The following is a 17,881-nucleotide window of genomic DNA, read 5'->3' as shown; positions in this document are numbered from 1 at the left end:
ATCAATAAATAAAGAGCTTAAACTATGCTTATAGTTGCCCTTTTGGCTTTTGAGTAGTTAATTAAGGGCAGCCCTAACAGAGTTGCATAAATATATAATCACTCACCAGTTCACACTCCCCAGCAACTATGTTTCGGTATCATTTAACCTTCAGCAAATGAATATTTTTCATTATTATATATGCAATCTAAAACTTTGATAAAGAAACATCAATATTCAATAGATTAGAAAAATGATGCAAATATACCACTAGAAACAAGAAAACATATGATCTGAGTTATCACAAAGCATGACTGAACAAGAGGGCATTTTTTTCTGGCGCGATTAAAGCATTTACTGACAGAAATGTAACATGAATGAGCCAGAATTACCAAGAATTCATACCCCTTCCTAAAATTATAAATTTGAAAAATCAGATCAATTAATAATTATACAAGTCTTTGAATACTGAGAGAGAATGTCTATAAGAAATATGGAACCCCTGTTCTCGGCCCCCTCATCTGATTGTTCTCTTCTGTCTCCGTAAAGAACTTCACCTCCCTCTCCTGTTACACATGACAAATTACACTTTAAACTGTGCTTCCATTTCAGACAGCAACAACATTTTTAAATTAAAAAATAGCATCTAAATAAGTTGATTTAGAAAGAGGAATGCATAAGACTGGAAAATGAGAACTATTAAATCTTTAACCATGCATTTTACATATAGACAATATGAGTGCGTCAAATAATTAGCCAAGAATAATGTAATCAAACAAACAGTCACATCCAGCAATCATAAAACTGTATCACCTACATTCCCCATGATTCAACCTACTGGTTGTGATTACATTTTTTAGTTTACACTAGGCAATCCCATTAAATCTAGACGTCACTTCCAATTGAAGGGGCTTCTCTGAGAAATTTAAGAGATAAGTTTCAGACTTGCATACTATTTTTGGCCCATCTCTCTCGATATTACCCAAATAGTAAGCTTAACAATCTAATGATAATTCGTCGTAAAAAGTTGGAAAATAGCCGCAGATGTATATTTTTTAATGTTTGTCTAGCTCTTTTTCTGTGTTCTCTTATCTTTTGGAAATTTTTTGGTGGTAATTGTAAGGGTCATTCCTGCATGTGTTTTCTTGTTGACTGTCCTCTTCAGGTTATATAAAACCAGGCAAGTTTCTCCCAACAAGAAAAAAAATTAAAAATAATAAGAAGAAAAGAACCAACATGAGAAAAAGGAAAGGCAATCATTTCAGATGACCACAAGTCAACACAATTATGCAGTCAGTTTATTTAACCACTCCAGTGGAGGAAATTAAAAAGGTTACGCCTAACTCACCATATTGTCATTAAAACTCAAAATTGAAGCAACATTCCCACAACGGTAACAGTAATTTGGTGCCGACCACACCTGTTAAATCAAAGCCAAATCCTTCAACAGAATCGTAAACACTTAAAAAAATATATAAATAAGGAATATTGAAGCAGCAAATTTACCGTTACAAGGCCCTTATCTTGAAACATGTACTTGAGACCTTCTTGTACGAGCTGATGAGCTCGACAAACTAAATCAAGATTGTTTATGTGGTTGAACTGCGCATTTAGAGTTATACAGCTTAGCACATTTATCAAACAAAGTGTTCAGAACATAATAAAAAAGACATGCCTCAGTTGTCACTCTAGATCCAAAAAGCCACCCTGCACCACGAGGACTGACAGCCCATGTCTCAATATCTTCAGGATCACTCCACATAAGGTCACAAAATGGCCCTTCATGAGGAATTTCACAATTTCGTTCAATAACCCTTATCTGCTTATTGACAAGTCAAGAAAAAGAAGTGAAATCAAAATTAAGCTCACTATAAACAAATTTATGATCATAAGCTCATGCATCTATACAACAAACAAAAAGAAAGGGGGGGGGGGGGTGGTAACGCCAGTTTGGCAAAAAAAAAAACAATATCAAGATTTCCTTAAAACTAATGGAATTTATTGGAAAAAGAAACTTGAATATCTACTAGTTAAAATAAAAACAAATAAAGTCAAATAATCACATTTAGAATATCAGAGTTATTGAACATTTTGCAATGTATAAAAAATACCCACAACAACAGCATATTGCAAAATGACATTGAAACTAGAAGGCACAGTGACAGAACCTGATCAATCGTTCGAATATCAGGTGAAAGACCACCATGAACACATAGCACCTGCAAGATCAAACTGAGATGATTAGCCAAGAGAGGAACGACAGTGAGCACAGGTTCTCAGAGTAGTATTTGAGTCATATGATAGAGCAATTAATTTCCAGGATCAAATGATACGACAGGAAAAAGAGTAAAGAAGATTCTTAAAAAGACAGTCAAATACTCTCAACCTATTCATACGTATTTTCTCCAGAGTTTTAGCTGCAGGCTGCAGCATTTGACTTTTACGCGATTCACACATTCTACTTTGACAATTTTAGGTGAATTATACTTTGGCAATGTGAGATCTTGTTAGGTGTGCCTCAACAAATACTTTGAAAACATCAACTTTTTCATATTTTTTACTCACTGGGATTTAAAGAAAGTAACGGTTGAAAAATGCATTGGCAAGCTTGAAAATAGGACGGTTGCAACTAAAAAAACGAAGGAAGTGTGAAGAAAAACCAGTGCATGATGCTTCAGTAAAAAAAAAAAAAAAAAGGATATGAATGGTGTCAAATGTACAGTCTCCACCCACTATTGACAAAGATGATCTTACTGCAACTTCAACCATTGACCTCCTAGCCAGAAATGGATTACACTACCATTACACCAAGAGTAAGAGGAAAGAAAAAAAAAACTTACAGTTCCATTTATAATTGCCGAGAGAGTCAGATAATCAAAAACATCCGTGCAATATCTCCATGCGTTGGCATTTCCATACTTCCTCTGGCATTCATCATAAAACCCATATACCTGAGGAAAAAAAAGGTCATTATTCCATAAATCAAACAAACCTACACACTCACCTATCCTGCAATAGTCAGGGGAAAGGTGATCCCGATTACAACTTTAAGGAATCATCAGAAGTACATAAAGTTGAGACTTAAATTCTGAGGTTATTACTACACACTTAACATTTAAAAATTTAATCAAACTAGATTGGTGCCCCATATCAAGCATGGGCTTAAAATTCTGTTAATAAGAAAAATACAAATTTTCTATATTTGACAAGTATTTTTTTTTAGGAACATTTGACAAGTAATTTAATAAAAAGGGATGACTATACACGGTAAATTATCTCAAATATGTCCGTGTTACACAGATAGTAAGATACAGAAAGTTTAACATACATAATTGCCGTAATATTTTCATGTTTTTATAAAATACAACTACTACTGTATATTGCGTACTTGTCGATTTACATAGAGGGATACTAGATATGTAAGGGGCATGCCAAGTGTTTTCTTGGCGGATCTATTTGACTCCATATATAGACTATTGCTTATGATGACATCTTCATAAACTAAGGTCTCAAGACCTTCAATGTGAATATAATTAAATCTCACAACATTAATAAATGGAGTACAAAAGAAAACTATACTTTCGTAATTGAAATTTCAGGTAAATAATCTACAATGAAGATACTCCAAAGTACGCACATGAAATTTAAAAACATTCATACACCTGCATCTCTCTACACCAGAAATAAAAATAGCCTAACATTCCACTAGAAATGCAATCGGAAGCTGCAGAATACCACTCATAAAAAGACTGCCTTTTTCCTAAAGGAATAACTTCATCAACAGAGAACACATCAACACTTTCCTTAAGCACCAACAGCACAATACCAAAGTAAGGAAGACATTAAATAAACAACAATAATATTTCCCATCACCACCAGAAAAGACTAAGAAGAAACAGAGGAAATATGCCTCACCTAGTTAGTTTCCAAAAGTATATCTACGACACTAGATGTTACACCTAGTGGGTAACATTAAGCTTATTCAGATTACAATACATTATACCACAGGTACCATCTTTACTCAATGCAACCAAGATCATAACTTATGGAACATGCAAATAAAGGCAAAAGCACTGCCAGTCTAGTTGCATTTATTAAGTCTAATAATTGGAAAAGCCTTCCATACTCAGACTTGAGTGCTTACAGTTACCTGTCCAGGTCACTAAGTAAATATTTGAGTCCAATGAAAATGGGCATGAATTGGGACAATCGAGTACAGAGATTGTGATATTTGAATACATCTGACAGTATTCAAAGAGATGGGAAAAAAGGATGATAATATATGAGCTTCTAAATCCAACGTTACCATCTAAGGCCAGAGAGATTTATTTCTTTTGAAAAGTGATAGGTTTTTTCATCTAAAATAAGAAAAATACTCAAGTTGCAGATTACACAGCAGTGCACAGATGCTGTTTAACAGAAATCAAGTAAAAAAAAACAGTTTAACAGAAATTAAGTAAAAAAAAAACAGGGAGACAATAAAAGGTGGAGGCAAAATGTATTGTGTCCTTTCTACATCCCAAAAGATAACAACATCAAGTAGTGCTAACCTTATTTCTGACAATTTAATCCTGCATAAATACTATATTAGAAATAATTGACAGAGGCTTTAACTTTCAATATTGATTCCTATTTCCTTCTACAAGATCCTTATGGGCAGCTAAAGCTCTGCTTTGCTGCAGAGAAACTTCACTTAACCTACAAATCCCTCCTAAAAGTGTAGGTTAAGTGATTCCTGAAATGCCTTCACTTTCAAATCATTACATCATGGCAGTTTTCAAAGCTATAACCCACATTGTAAATGTCAAAGAAGCAGGGGAAGGTGACAAAAACAAAAGTCTTTGACCACTACAAAGCTAAAAAATAATATTCTCCACATAAAGAGCTTGCCCACATACTAGACATCGAAAATAAATAGTTCTTCAATCACAAGCACTGATAGCAGCAAAGAACTGAAAAACAAGCATTACTTCAAACTAATCAATACCCTTAACTTTGTTTAAATCTATATCTTACATTGACATTTTCTTATATAAAGGTCTCGGTTTCATGAGAGGAAAAGGAACTTGTTACAAAAACAATTCATTTCTCCAGACTACTATGAATATCTCAATTTTGATGAGTTAGTTAAAATGTCAACTCGGTAACAAAATAATGGCCAAAATGGATGGTCACTCAAATGATAGATCTGACAAAGTAAACTGTACAGTCTCCGTCAATGTAGTCCAGCCACATTCGCATCTATTATATACAGATGATGAAAACCAATAATATACTACCCGATTTTCACCCACATACATAGAAGGCATATCATACTTACTGTTGAATAAATGAGGTCAACAATTTCTCATGTGTCCTCTATTTTTCTCAAGAGACGAGTCCACATCACCTACTAATTTCCTCTCACACATAAGTTTATCTATTTATAACATGAGCCATTTCTTCATATATCAACAAAAACTGATTGAATTTTCAGGCTATGTATTTTTCACCTACAAACTCCAATCTTAATCTGATGTAAATTTACCAACTTATTGTCCCTAACATAAACTTACTTTTAGTTGTAATTGAACTTACCAGCCCTTTTCTAGACTTATTAGCGTAAACAAATTAAAATAATTATAACCTAGAACATTTTTTGAGGAATAAAAAGAGGCCTCAACACCTTCAAATCATCATACTAAGCAGAAATACTTGAGCAATACACATTTTTTTGCACGAAGCGCTCCAAAAGAAACTTAAAAGTGAAAAGAGAAGGAAGTATAATATGCGTGAGGAAAAAAGTTTGCAAAACAAGGCTCAAAGTAAGTGGATGAAAAAGAAAGGGAAAATAAAATAGATGAACAATCATGTCATGTCCTCGAAACATATATTCTCCCTCCACCCTGCCCTATACCATGCCATATTTTCCTCAATCCCCAATAGACTCATATTACTCTCATCACCCTCCACCAAGCTTTTTTAGGTCTTTCCCTAACCCTCACAATCTCATCACTTTGCTCACTTTATAAGCCTCCTAACCAATGCATCACTTGATATCCATCTTACATGGCCAAACTCCCTTAAGTGATTCTCCAGCACTTTCCCACTCCTTAATTTTCAATGGAAATTATATAAAGTTGGATGATATACATTGAGACAAATCTAACACAACCCCACATGATCAAGTTTTTCTCATGTATACACAAAAGGTAGTCAAAGTGACTTACGTGAATAGTGCCCAAAGAACATGTCAGCTGGTATGAAACAGAGGAACCAAGGAAGTAAAATTTTAATCAAATAAGAAAGAAACTTCACCAACTTATGTCTCCATAAAATATCAATAGAAAAAAAAGGAAAATCTGAATGGAAAATAGGGAGAAGGGGAAATAGTCATGCAAAATTGCAAATGAAGCAAACAGAAAAGAAAATAAGTAAGAAGAACCAATGATTGAAAGGAGAACAAGAATGTTAGAGCAGCACATGTCGGAAACCTACCTGAGTAAGCTGCCTGCTTTCATGATTTCCACGCAAAAGAGTAATGCTCGCAGGATACCTGGCAACAGAGAAGAATGCATACTTGCAATAAATATGAGTTAAGTATGCCTTATAAAGTACTAAATAACCTAATAATATTGGTAACTTAGGAAAAAGGCAGTAGGGTACAGAAGAAAAATTTTCAAAAAGATGATTCATATCAGTTGTCAAATAATGGCATATGTATATAAATTCTAGCGAGAACAATATACATAAGATAGAGATAGCAAAGTTATTCAGAATCCACTCCCAAACAGAAGCTTAATCATATCACTAAATCAGGATGAAATTATGTGAAATACAGCCATCAATCCATCATCTCCTCATGCCAGAAAAAAGAGATTTCAAGAAAATAAAAATTATATAAAATTCAACAAATAATTAAGCACATTTTTCAACAACCTATAAACTTCCTTAGTTCCTAACGAAACAGATTCTGCTGAATTTTGGTTAGAAATCTTTAATTAGTGCCAAAAATTAAGGATGGACACAGCAATAATTAAATGAAAATGATAATCAAACAAAATAACACCAAGCAACACACAGATTTTGTCATTAATCCTAAATGAAAACCAATTTAAGCAATATATTTAATGCTTATACTTAGCTCTTAGGGTTGTATGTATCAAAATCAACAACTAAATGTTACTTTCAGTTTCAATCACTTGAAGCAAGTTCACAAAACAATGGAACAATGGTTATACAAACTCATCATGAATGTCAATGTCATAGAGCATAAAGCACTCAAAGTTTTATATGAGTTACTGATCATCCTAATAGTGCCAATAAGGAATATGGCCACCAGATCCTCAATAGCTGTTAGCTGTCTACAACATTCTACTAACCTCACATGCCAGATCCAGTAAGGGTTGTACAGGCCAGCTAACCATGATTACAATAATACTGGGAAGCGAGATAGGATATTGGTGCCAATAAGTCGGCCCCTAACGTACATTCGCAATCCAGGCTCTTCTTCAATGAAAACAATAGTTTTTCACCAGTAACAAATGGAATCGTAACCCATAATGCAATTAATCCAGCCAAAATTAGTTGGCTTAGGAGCTCTGTAGATTTGTAATTAACACAGCTCATACAGCACTAGATACAGTCTAATTCTAAAAGTCAATTCTCTGAACAGTTATTTTCTTGAACACAACAGATAAAGTGTAATTCATAGTAATAAATTACCTTCTCCGGCAATGGAAGATAAAAGAGTTGTTCAAGGAAACTACAATTCAAGTGCAATCAAATCATCGCCATCAAACATAAACTTCACTCAAACAATTCCAGGAGACAGGTAGTCTCAGGTTCTCAGCAATCAAAATCAGTACGATTATCATCAATCTACTTATAAATCCAACAATGATGAGTGATCCACAATTTCACAAAACTTGCCGATCTTCTACAAATCCAGAATAATTCCCTTGTGAAGGGTAAAGAGAGCGACCAAAAACTATAGTGACATAACAAGTGAAGGACTTGGTGAATAAGAGCATAATGACTTCATTCCATTCACGATCTAAACACATACACTGCATAATGTGGTTTCCTCACAACAAATGCTTAAGGATAAATATTACACCTGTTAGTGACAATAACGAAGACCTTTATCCGTTTCACGAGAGAGATCATATACGACAGTTCAATACTATTTAGACTCCTACCCGCATCTTCTAAGATTATTATTCTTTCAATAAAGTACCTAAAAATAACTCAAGTTGACTGAAATTGCTCTTGACATAATGGCAATTAGTCAATCAAACAAACACCATACAATTAGTCAAGTCTTTTTAGTCTTCCCCAAGAAAAGGTCTGCATCCAAAACCTGCTAATTTTTGCACATCTCTATACGTAAAGGTCCTAAACCACTAAGACCATCTAGTTCAAAGATTATAGATATAAGACATGATAGTGAAATGGAGCAAAAGCAAAAATCCAGTAACAAGATCCACAAGCATTAATTTTAATCCAGCAAGAAGAACAAAGTTAAGTTAATAATAAAATCCATATGCATAACAGATTGAAGGCATACCTAGCTTTAAGAAGCAAAAGGATGGTAAACACTTCAAGACTATTGTAGCCTCGGTCAACAAAATCTCCCTGACAAGGGATTTGAGATTTTTAGGTCAATAGAGCTAAGCAAGAAGGGAACAAATGTTGACAATCACACAAGCATAGCAATATTAGTATATATAACTAGTACCATAAATATGTAATTGGTCTCTGGAACATGACCTCCAGTCTGGAAAAGCTTCATTAAATCATGGAATTGGCCATGGATGTCACCACAGACAGTGACTGGACTATTGACTGGCTGAACGTTTGACTCCTCAATAAGTATCTCTTTTACCTGATACATTCCAAATATGGGTATACGCAAAGAAATGATCAGTAAGAAAAGATATTTGACAATTTTATGAGCTCTGACAGAAAAGGAACCAGCTCAGATGAGACATGGAAAAACAGAAAACAAAAGGGTAAAATTTAGCCATAAAGAAGAAAGTAAATGATAGTAACGTAAACATCCTAAGAGCAGACTGCAACAACAGTTTGAGATGAAAAGTCTTCCTAACTCAAAATGCTTTGCTAAAAAATCAAGTAGTACTCCACAAATCTATGTAAGGAAAAAATAAAAAATAAATAAAAAAAGCCTAAATGTTGTCCAAACACTACATTAATCCTTTCTTAAGCATGGTCTCCCGTATCCCTTCGGAAACATGCCTTAAAGACATACATTTAAAATCCACACCAGAACTTCTCAGCATACTAGGCCTGATATCATCAACCCTTCAGGCTCACCCAACGTGTTACTTCTTTCTTACGAATTAGCAGATATTGCAGTAGACCAGCATACTTGGAATACCACATAAAAGCAAGAATTTTCTTAGAAATTCAATTATTGCCATAATATCATATCATTCTAAAAAGTAAGGTCACTACATATATACAGTAATTTAACTACATGGACACTATCGGGGATTTTTATTAATAAAAAAAATATTGTCATGATTTTACTTTCCCTTTTTTCCTACTTGAGGATTTCTCTTAATAAAGTATCCAGTTAGAAGATCCAAAGCTTCAAAACTTAAAAACCCTGCCACTGCCAACATTTACTATTGCATTAAAGCACACTCTAGAAAATAACTGATTGCAAATAGATACAGCTACAAAAAGGTTTGACTGGCAGCTTGCCGCACAAATTCGGAAACCAACTATGTGTAACAACATTGCCATTTGCCAATAATGGCATTCCTTTGTTGGCTTCGTGAAAGGATTAAGAGAAACTTCTGCATAAACTTGGCCTAAAATCATTAATATCAACTAATCTCAACATCCATCATCAGATTCATCACTCCAAAGTCCTAAGGAGCAAGAAAATTCACATGCATTGGCATTAGACCAGCCGTTCTCGTATACATAAATGGGAGTATTGAAATTATACATAGCTTGTAATGTTGCCGCAAAGATTACCCTCCTCAGTCCTCAATCGAAAAACATAATGTCATCGATAATCCTAATTATTCCAATTTCCATTCCTCAGAATTTCGCTTCAAAGCAGCAAACCACATGCCGGCCATCTCCAACATTTCTTATTGCATAAAAGCAAACTCACGACTTATTGCGAAACCCCAATTTGAAACAAATACATCTAAGTATTATCAATACGACAAACTTCCTAACAATGGAGGTAAACTGAGACTAGTCTATCAATCATTTCTCCATAAATCCAAAATTACAAACACAAATTAAACGCAGACAAATAGTCAATCAGAAAATCAACAAAGGAGTGAGGAAATAGAGAGAGAGGGAGAGAATACGTATTCGCAGAGAAGCTGAAGCTCATCTTCGGCTAAATGCTGGCCTTCTTTAACCTTGGCGATCCATTGGTCCAAATCCATTTGTAATAATTGTTGGATTGGTGAATAATCTCAGAAATTTCTACTTTCACAGTCAATCTCTCTCTTAGTTTTAGGGTTTTCGTGGTTGAAGCAAATCTGGAGGAGAGAGAAAAAAGGGTGATTCAAATCAAATGAAAAGACAAAGGATGAAGAAGATGAAGAGCAGCAGCGCTTGAAAGATCTTTGGAAAACTTTGAAAATAAATTGGGGGTTTTGCCGGCACTCGCACGCCGTAAATAGCCTCACAAACCACCACCCCCCCTGCTGCACTCTAGATTTAGTACGTGTATTGGGTACTTGTCTTGTGTTACTTGTATTATAGTCGCGTCCATTCAACAATCAATCAATCAATCAACGGTTGGTAATTGGCTATCAATAACTCGATGCTAATGTGACCTACTGACTTATAAGTACATGTACAACGGTAGAAATGATTTAGTGATGTCAATTGTTGATCTACATAGGTATATAAGTGTTTTTTACTTGACTTGAACTCAAGTTCAATTTCAATTAAATTTAGATTTAAAACTTTTAGTTAACATACAATAATGAATTTTGTTGCAAATAAACTATTAGGTGTCGTCATTTAACTTGATCTATAAATTTCATCTATCTAAATACATAATTATTATTTATAAATATATATCATATTTTAAATTGGGAGATTTGTTAAGAATTTATAAAAACTAGAATGTACCAGGTTAATACACGAAATACGAAGTATATTTTAGGAAAAATAAGTTCAAATAATGGCTTATAGGTTTTTAGATAATCAAGATAAATTTACAATTATAATAAGTTTTAAACTCTTAATAAGGTTGAATAAAAATCAAATAAGTTTACATGATTCACATAAATGAAAATTAGGTGAATATAAAGCATCCTAAAAAAGTTGTAAATTTCATAATTTTGTTTTTCATTCAGTCTGCTAAAACAATTTCAATTACCCAATCCATAGTATTCGTCAAGAGGTTTGAACTGGTGTCGAAACAATGAGCCGAAACTCGACCCTACTCAAAGTGAAGTTGACCCGACATCAAGGTGTGTTCTATTCACCTAATTTTCACTAATGTGAACTTATCTTAACTTACTTGAACTTATCTAAACTTATTAGAGCTTATTACAACTTATTTAATCCTTATAAGTACTTATTTTTCATGATCTGAACTTATTACACCTAAAATAAGTGAAAATAAGGTGAACAGAATAGGCCCTTAGATTCAAAAGTTACATAATACTTGAAGTGACTTGACTCAAATTTTTATAAACCATAATTAACCAATGCAATTGGCCACGCAATTAGCTTTATTGTTCATGTAAAGCCTTAAAAAAAAGATACCCTGTTTCATTAAAGAAAAGTGTAAGGTCATGCTTAGCTCACCTTATTTTTACAAATTTCGGATCAAATTAGGAAAAAAAATTCGTATCAAACCAGGAAAAATAAGTCACTTTATCATTTTACGTGCGGTTTTTTTATCGTTAAAAAACTATAATTATGTACGAAAAAAATTATGAAAATTACATACTAATAAAATATACATTATTACGAATATAACAATACCCATTTGATATATTTTTTTCATCATATATAAGATATAAGATTAGAAAAAATAAAGGAAATAAGGTGAACTAAACCATCACTAATTTGATGATGCATAGTGGGTAAAAATATTGAGGAAATCTAAATTTGGGGATAATTTTGTAATTTCATCGTTTTTTTTTTTTTCCCCTCAATTAAAGTTGCAAAACCGCATGAAATACAAATATGGAGCAATATTGAATGTTAAGCCCGTCGGTCAATTAATTTTCCAAAGCTACTACAGCTATTGAGGGTAGGATCGAAGAGAATGGAGGAATCTTCAACATCTGGTCTTAATTCCTCTAACATCGGATTTCAGGTGCCCTTCTTCCTCTTTAATCTTTCTTCAGTTTTATTTTTGTTTAATTTGTAATCCCTAACTCTTCAATTTGTAAATTACTCTCAGTTGTTGCAAAAGCATGGTTGGAAGGAAGGAACTGGTCTTGGTGCTTCTCAACAGGTTCTTCTTTTTCTCTCAAATTTATTTTACAACTCTATTAAATATGAATTTCGAGTTTAAAAGAAGAAAATTAGATGAATTACTGTATGATATAAAAAGAGAATAGATTTAAGAGTTGCATAATTTCAAGTTTCACCTTCAAAACTATGTATATGTTTTAGATTGCCAAGTTTACGCAGTATGCACACATATATTGATTATGATTGGTTGCTAGATACAAAATATTAGATAATACAGAGTAAGAGGGATTAAGAGTAATGCTGTCTATTTTATCACTAGGTATTCATCGGTTATACTATGGTGGAGTTTGAGGGGATGTTTTCTTTGTTGTGAGGATGCATCCATTGTCTGTTGCTATTTTTCGACTTGTTTCTTTTCCTCCACATATTTGTTTCCCTTTCTCTTTGTATTGTTGTATACTTGTATTTTATTTTTAGGACAATATGAATATTCTATCATATTCAATCAACCAGCTAAAGGGTTTATATGATATATCTGGTGTGGAAGTGGGTCAACATTTCTATTGGCAAATAGGAAGTTTTATCTGTTTGCATCTTAAGCAATACTATGAGTTCTGATGTTAGAATATTTTGTTATGCTTGTTCTTTTTCTTTCCTATCTGATATTCATGTTTTTTTTTTTTACTTAATTATTGTTAGTCACTTAGTTGTGGTGGAGCCAAGTTTTATTTGAGGAATAGATCAATTTCAATATAAAACCAGATATTTGAAATATTTGTTGAATTCATGGATTATTTTGCTTTATGAACTTTTGAAGCCTTTTGTGTTTTTCCCTCTGAATTGACTCCTCTATGAATATGTTATTGAACATGATTTTGTATCATGCAAGTATATGGTTGCATTTTGGGTGCCATATTCTACCGCCCCATCCAGGACCTTAGCATACTTTTTCTCGTGTAAGTCATAAAGAAATATGGTAAAAGTTTACAACTGGCATCTTTCATTAAATTTATGGGAAGAGGCTTATCTATTTTGGTTTGACTTGTAAATATCTGTTTCATGTTGTGCATGTATCCGCTTGTAGGTTTGAAAATCAAAATATAATGTTGTCTTAATTGGTGATCTATGGTGTTAACAGGGGAGGTTGGAACCTGTGAAAACATATGTTAAAAGGAACAAGAGAGGTTTAGGGGCTGAAAAGTGGAAAAAGAAGACCTTGCAATCATCCACAACAACCACCTCTGGAGAGAAGGAGAAAACTGTAAGTTTCACTTGTTTCTTTTACAAAAACTCAATCATGTGCTGTTACTTTCAACTAAATTTTAAGCTTAAAATTTTTATTTTTTCGAATATGGAGAATTCCAGGATGGAATCGTGTGATTTTCAAAATCATAAATGAAGAGGATATGCTTAGTTTCCTTTATATATACAAAGTATAAGTAAGAGTGAATATGGTTTCCTTTATGTGTTTTAATTTATTTTTACTTTTTTTTTTTTTTTTTTTTGAAATTTTCTTGTTACTTTTTGTAGTGTATTACCTTTTTATAGCTTGATGATTTCTCATTAGCTATTCTTTTGGGGCTGTCAGTGAAGTTATTGCTTTTTAAGAAAACCAATTATTATCTTTACAGTTGCGATCACTGCTTTTGGATTGAAATTTTAAAATAAAAAGGATTTTGTTGATTTTTCCCTCTAGCAGATGATTTGATGCATGAACTTTGTTACTAATTAGTTATAACAAGCTCAACTATATTATATATGTGAAGTTGTGGTTCTGTTGTGCACTTTTACTCAAGCTCCCCTGCAATTTTCTTGCAATAATACTTACCTGCATTTCTACAACCTTTCTTTGCCACCAAGATTGTTATCTATTCCAAGTCTATCGATTATGTGAACATATGAGGTCCTGAGTAGTGGTCAGTATCTGTGTTGCTTGTAGTCTTGTACTGGACATTGGACAACGATTGGTTGTGGAGGTGCATTTTGTATTATCATTGCATATTCTGGTGTGTATATTTTTGAGTCAGATTTGGATTGCCTCGAGTTGTATTACATGGTCCTATTATTTTGGTTCAGATTGAATCATTAAGAATTTAAGATTACGTGGTGAAGCAAACTTCTCAACCCTCATTATCGAATCATATACTCCCTCCGTATTTTATTACTTGCTCCACTTTCCTTTTGTGGCTATAGTTTACTACTCGCTCCGTTTCCTTTTTTGGAAACTTTTAACAATATTTTACTATTTTCCTCCCCACTAGTGGTCCACTCATATCATTAATTAATACTCCCTCTGTTTCACTTTGTTAGTCCCCTTTGGAGTCAATCAATTAAATTAAGAAAAAGAGGAATACTAATAATTTGGAATTTGACTGCAGCTTTGTGATTAATGTTTTGTCTTTTCCTGTTTTGTAATAAAATACAGAGGGAATGTTGTTAAGTAGCTGAATAAGCTATGCCCTCTTTGTAGTTGCACGGACTCCATGACATTTCTACTTTTGCGTTGCCTATTTTGTAATAGGAGACGATCCTCGTGTTCAGAATGGAAAGTTTCTATTGAGTATTTGCATTGGGTTTTGCTCATTTCCATTTATTTATGCTGTTTAGAAATGCATGTAATATGTGGAATACATTACTATGAAAATGTTGCCTTGAGTGGTAGGACGCAGAAGGGGTGGTGGAGGACTGGTGGTGGTGCTGTGTAACTACTGAGTGTCGCTTAATATTGATAAACTAATACTTTGTAGTTTTATTATTGGTTGTGGGCCTTATTCCTTACTCCTCAGATCAGTGAGTCCTCTCTCTTGCTAATTTTGTTGTTATTTGTGACAGGAGAAAATGTCAAAAAAGGAGAAAGCACTCTCTAAAAGGGTGAGGAAAATGCTGGATGAAGAAAAGCGTCGGCAAGAAAATGAAGTTCGTCAAGCATTCTTCAGAGAGTTTTGGCCAGAGAATGTCTGACATTGGGTCACTAGGAAAACTAATTGCGTGCTCTTATTTGTTTACGATACCGTGTACAGATCTTTCTCCCACTATTTTTTGCTGTCATGTATAGCCAACTTTATTCTGTTGTATGGATACTCAACCTGAAGTTTTGGAAGCCAAATCGGAGAACCAAAACCATACGTACATTATGTTCAAGAATTGAAAGTGTTATAAAACATAACTTATCAAACCAGCTGCGTTCTTTAAACAAGACAAAGTGGCCCATGATCATCGGCACTTGCGCAGGCTTGTTAGTCTCGATGTTGAAAGGTATTTGAATGAGTGCAGTGTGCTCACTAACAACTGAAGGCACAATTATGATGTGCATACCTGCAATCCATTTTTTACATTATCATGCAGTTGAAGATGGAAAGGTCAAGGGCAAGTAGGAAGTAGCCATGATATATAGATCATTATTTGACATTTTACATTGTGCTTTTGTCTTCCTGTTATTCTTTCGATTTAAACTTTTGTCAAAGAAACCATGACCTCTAAAGGGTTCTTACGATGTTTTCTTGAAAATGTGATCATTCTGTTGAAAATATGAAATTGTTATGAATAAGAATATTCTACGTTTTATTCAAAAAAAAAAAAAAAAGAAAAAAAAAAGAAGCATACTCTACGTGTAACAGTAACCTCATCGTGTAACAAGTAGAACTTTTTAGCTGTATTGCCAAGACACAAGTTTTAGGAGTATTTCAAGACTATTATTAAGTAATCAACTGATATCTATGCGTAATTCCAGGTCATGTTAATCTGGAAGTTAGTTTGGGGTTTGAGAGTCCACTGAAGCTTCACCGTTTTCTATGGAGGGCCTGCAAAGGTAGCTTGGCTGTGATGGAGCGATTACATAATCGCCACATTGTCCAAAACAAGGTATGTGGTAATGCTGTAGAAACAATTTTGCATTCACTTTTTGAGTGTACATAAGCAAAGCAGCAAAGGAGATTTGGTCATATGATCAGTTGGGCTTGTTGAATAATGCTCCTACCTCTTCTTTTGGAGATAGACTGATGTGGTTAGCTAGCCAAGTATCTAAAGAACTTCGAAGTTCTGCAGCACTTATGTGGGCAGCATGGTCTTGTAGAAATAAGGTGATTTTTGAGCATTGTGTTCCTGGTGCTATACAAATGGCTGCGGGTTATGTCTGACTTGTGCTGGATTATTGTGGATATGCTGCCAAAGTCTTCAAGGGGCAAGGAGGGGGTACAGTGAGCCTAGCAAGCTGGCAGCCCCCTGATGTTGGCTTTCTAAAGGTTGACACTGATGCACATGTGTGTTAGAGGTTTTATGTGGGGCTGGGTGCGACAGTAAGGGATCATAGGGGGAAATTGGTTGCATGGGCAGTGAGGAAGAAAGGAGTAAGATGGGGTGCTGATCTAGCTGAAGCAGCAGCTGCAGCTTTTGGTGTGGAGGTTGCTCAGAATCTCGGTTAAAGCCATGTTATTCTCGAATCTGATGCTCAGAATATGGTGAATGCAGTCTGAAAGAAATCGTGTGGAGTCTCTCCTTTATACCTCTTTTTTTTTTTTTTAATGATATTAGTGTTTGTCTATCTAATTTTGTTGCTTTCTCTTGTAATCACATATCTAATTTTGTTGCTTTCTCTTGTAATCACATTAGAAGAGCCGGAATACGTCAGCTCATCTAATTGAGATGGGATATTAATGTTGATAAAGAGATGATTTGTAGTAACTATTCCCTCAAAGCCTTATTGCTTTGGCGGAAATTGATCATAACAAATAAAATTCTCTGCTTTCTTTCAAAAAAAAAAAAAAATACATATATATAAGCATCATGTGTGCATTCGTAACTCACCTAATCAGTTTGTTTAATCTTTAAATTGCAGATTATGTTGTAGCTTTACAACATCATATTGTGGATTATCTAAATATTGATCCTGATGTAGATGATAAATTTTCTTATTTAAATCTACTAGATAAGTTAGGGTACAGTTTTGAGAGAAAAGTTACCTAACATTTGTTTTGTTTCCTTTCAAAAAAAAAAACAAAAAAAAGAAAAGACTAAAAAGTCAATTTGTTAAATCTGGAGTGAAAACATTGACGTTACAATTTTATTGATCACTATAACTAGTTCATCGTCGACATGTAAAACGAGTCTTACAGCTATTTATGCATTAGGTTATATCTTTAATTGCAATTGGTATCTTAAATTGTTACCATAAATAATAAGTTGTCATATATGCTCATTGATTTAAAGAGATGCTCTTTGAATGTCTAAATTTGGTGATAAGCCATGCAGTATCAATAGAACTAACAAGTGATTCACTCGGCGGATGATACCATATAGAGAAAATACTAGTGTAATTGAGATACATGAAAGTTAAAATTGTCTTTTCAGTCAATAAAATGGGTCAATTTTTATCTTTTTCCTAAGTTTCACGATTCACTGTCATCCTCATTTCCCCCAACCCCCACTCTCTGCCATTAAAATGTATTGCGAATTCTCCATTGAACCAACCTTTGAGTTTTCTCTCCACTAT

General features: G+C 33.8%; 2 protein-coding genes across 3 annotated transcripts; one reads left to right on the top strand and one right to left on the bottom strand.

The window, feature by feature from the left end:
• Window positions 1-220: 220 nt before the first annotated feature.
• LOC110716256 (phytochrome-associated serine/threonine-protein phosphatase 1-like) lies at window positions 221-10,694 on the bottom strand. Its single transcript, XM_021894865.1, has 10 exons — window positions 10,314-10,694; window positions 8,699-8,845; window positions 8,528-8,595; window positions 6,457-6,514; window positions 2,820-2,930; window positions 2,148-2,198; window positions 1,655-1,798; window positions 1,486-1,581; window positions 1,328-1,399; window positions 221-545 (listed from the first exon to the last, which is right to left on the bottom strand). Exons 1-10 carry the CDS (start codon window positions 10,392-10,394, stop codon window positions 462-464), a joined length of 912 nt encoding a protein of 303 aa, XP_021750557.1. The 5' UTR covers window positions 10,395-10,694; the 3' UTR covers window positions 221-461.
• Window positions 10,695-12,136: 1,442 nt separating this feature from the next.
• LOC110716305 (G patch domain-containing protein 11-like) lies at window positions 12,137-17,154 on the top strand. 2 transcript variants are annotated; one of them, XR_002510466.1, is made up of 5 exons: window positions 12,137-12,292; window positions 12,380-12,433; window positions 13,532-13,654; window positions 15,226-15,648; window positions 16,124-17,154. XR_002510466.1 is itself a non-coding variant. In XM_021894916.1 (4 exons), the coding sequence occupies exons 1-4, from the start codon at window positions 12,242-12,244 to the stop codon at window positions 15,352-15,354; spliced, it is 357 nt and encodes a 118-aa protein (XP_021750608.1). In that variant the 5' UTR covers window positions 12,137-12,241; the 3' UTR covers window positions 15,355-15,976. The 2 variants fall into 2 exon arrangements, 1 of the variants encoding a protein (XP_021750608.1); XM_021894916.1 differs by lacking the exon at window positions 16,124-17,154 and having other exon boundaries at window positions 15,226-15,976.
• The last annotated feature ends 727 nt before the right edge of the window (window positions 17,155-17,881 follow it).

The sequence above is a fragment of the Chenopodium quinoa genome, unplaced genomic scaffold, assembly GCF_001683475.1.
Source record: "Chenopodium quinoa cultivar QQ74 unplaced genomic scaffold, ASM168347v1, whole genome shotgun sequence".
In the NCBI taxonomy this organism is placed as follows: domain Eukaryota; kingdom Viridiplantae; phylum Streptophyta; class Magnoliopsida; order Caryophyllales; family Amaranthaceae; genus Chenopodium; species Chenopodium quinoa.
Note: the sequence above shows the minus strand (reverse complement) of the source record. Positions and strands in the feature narration are given on the sequence as shown.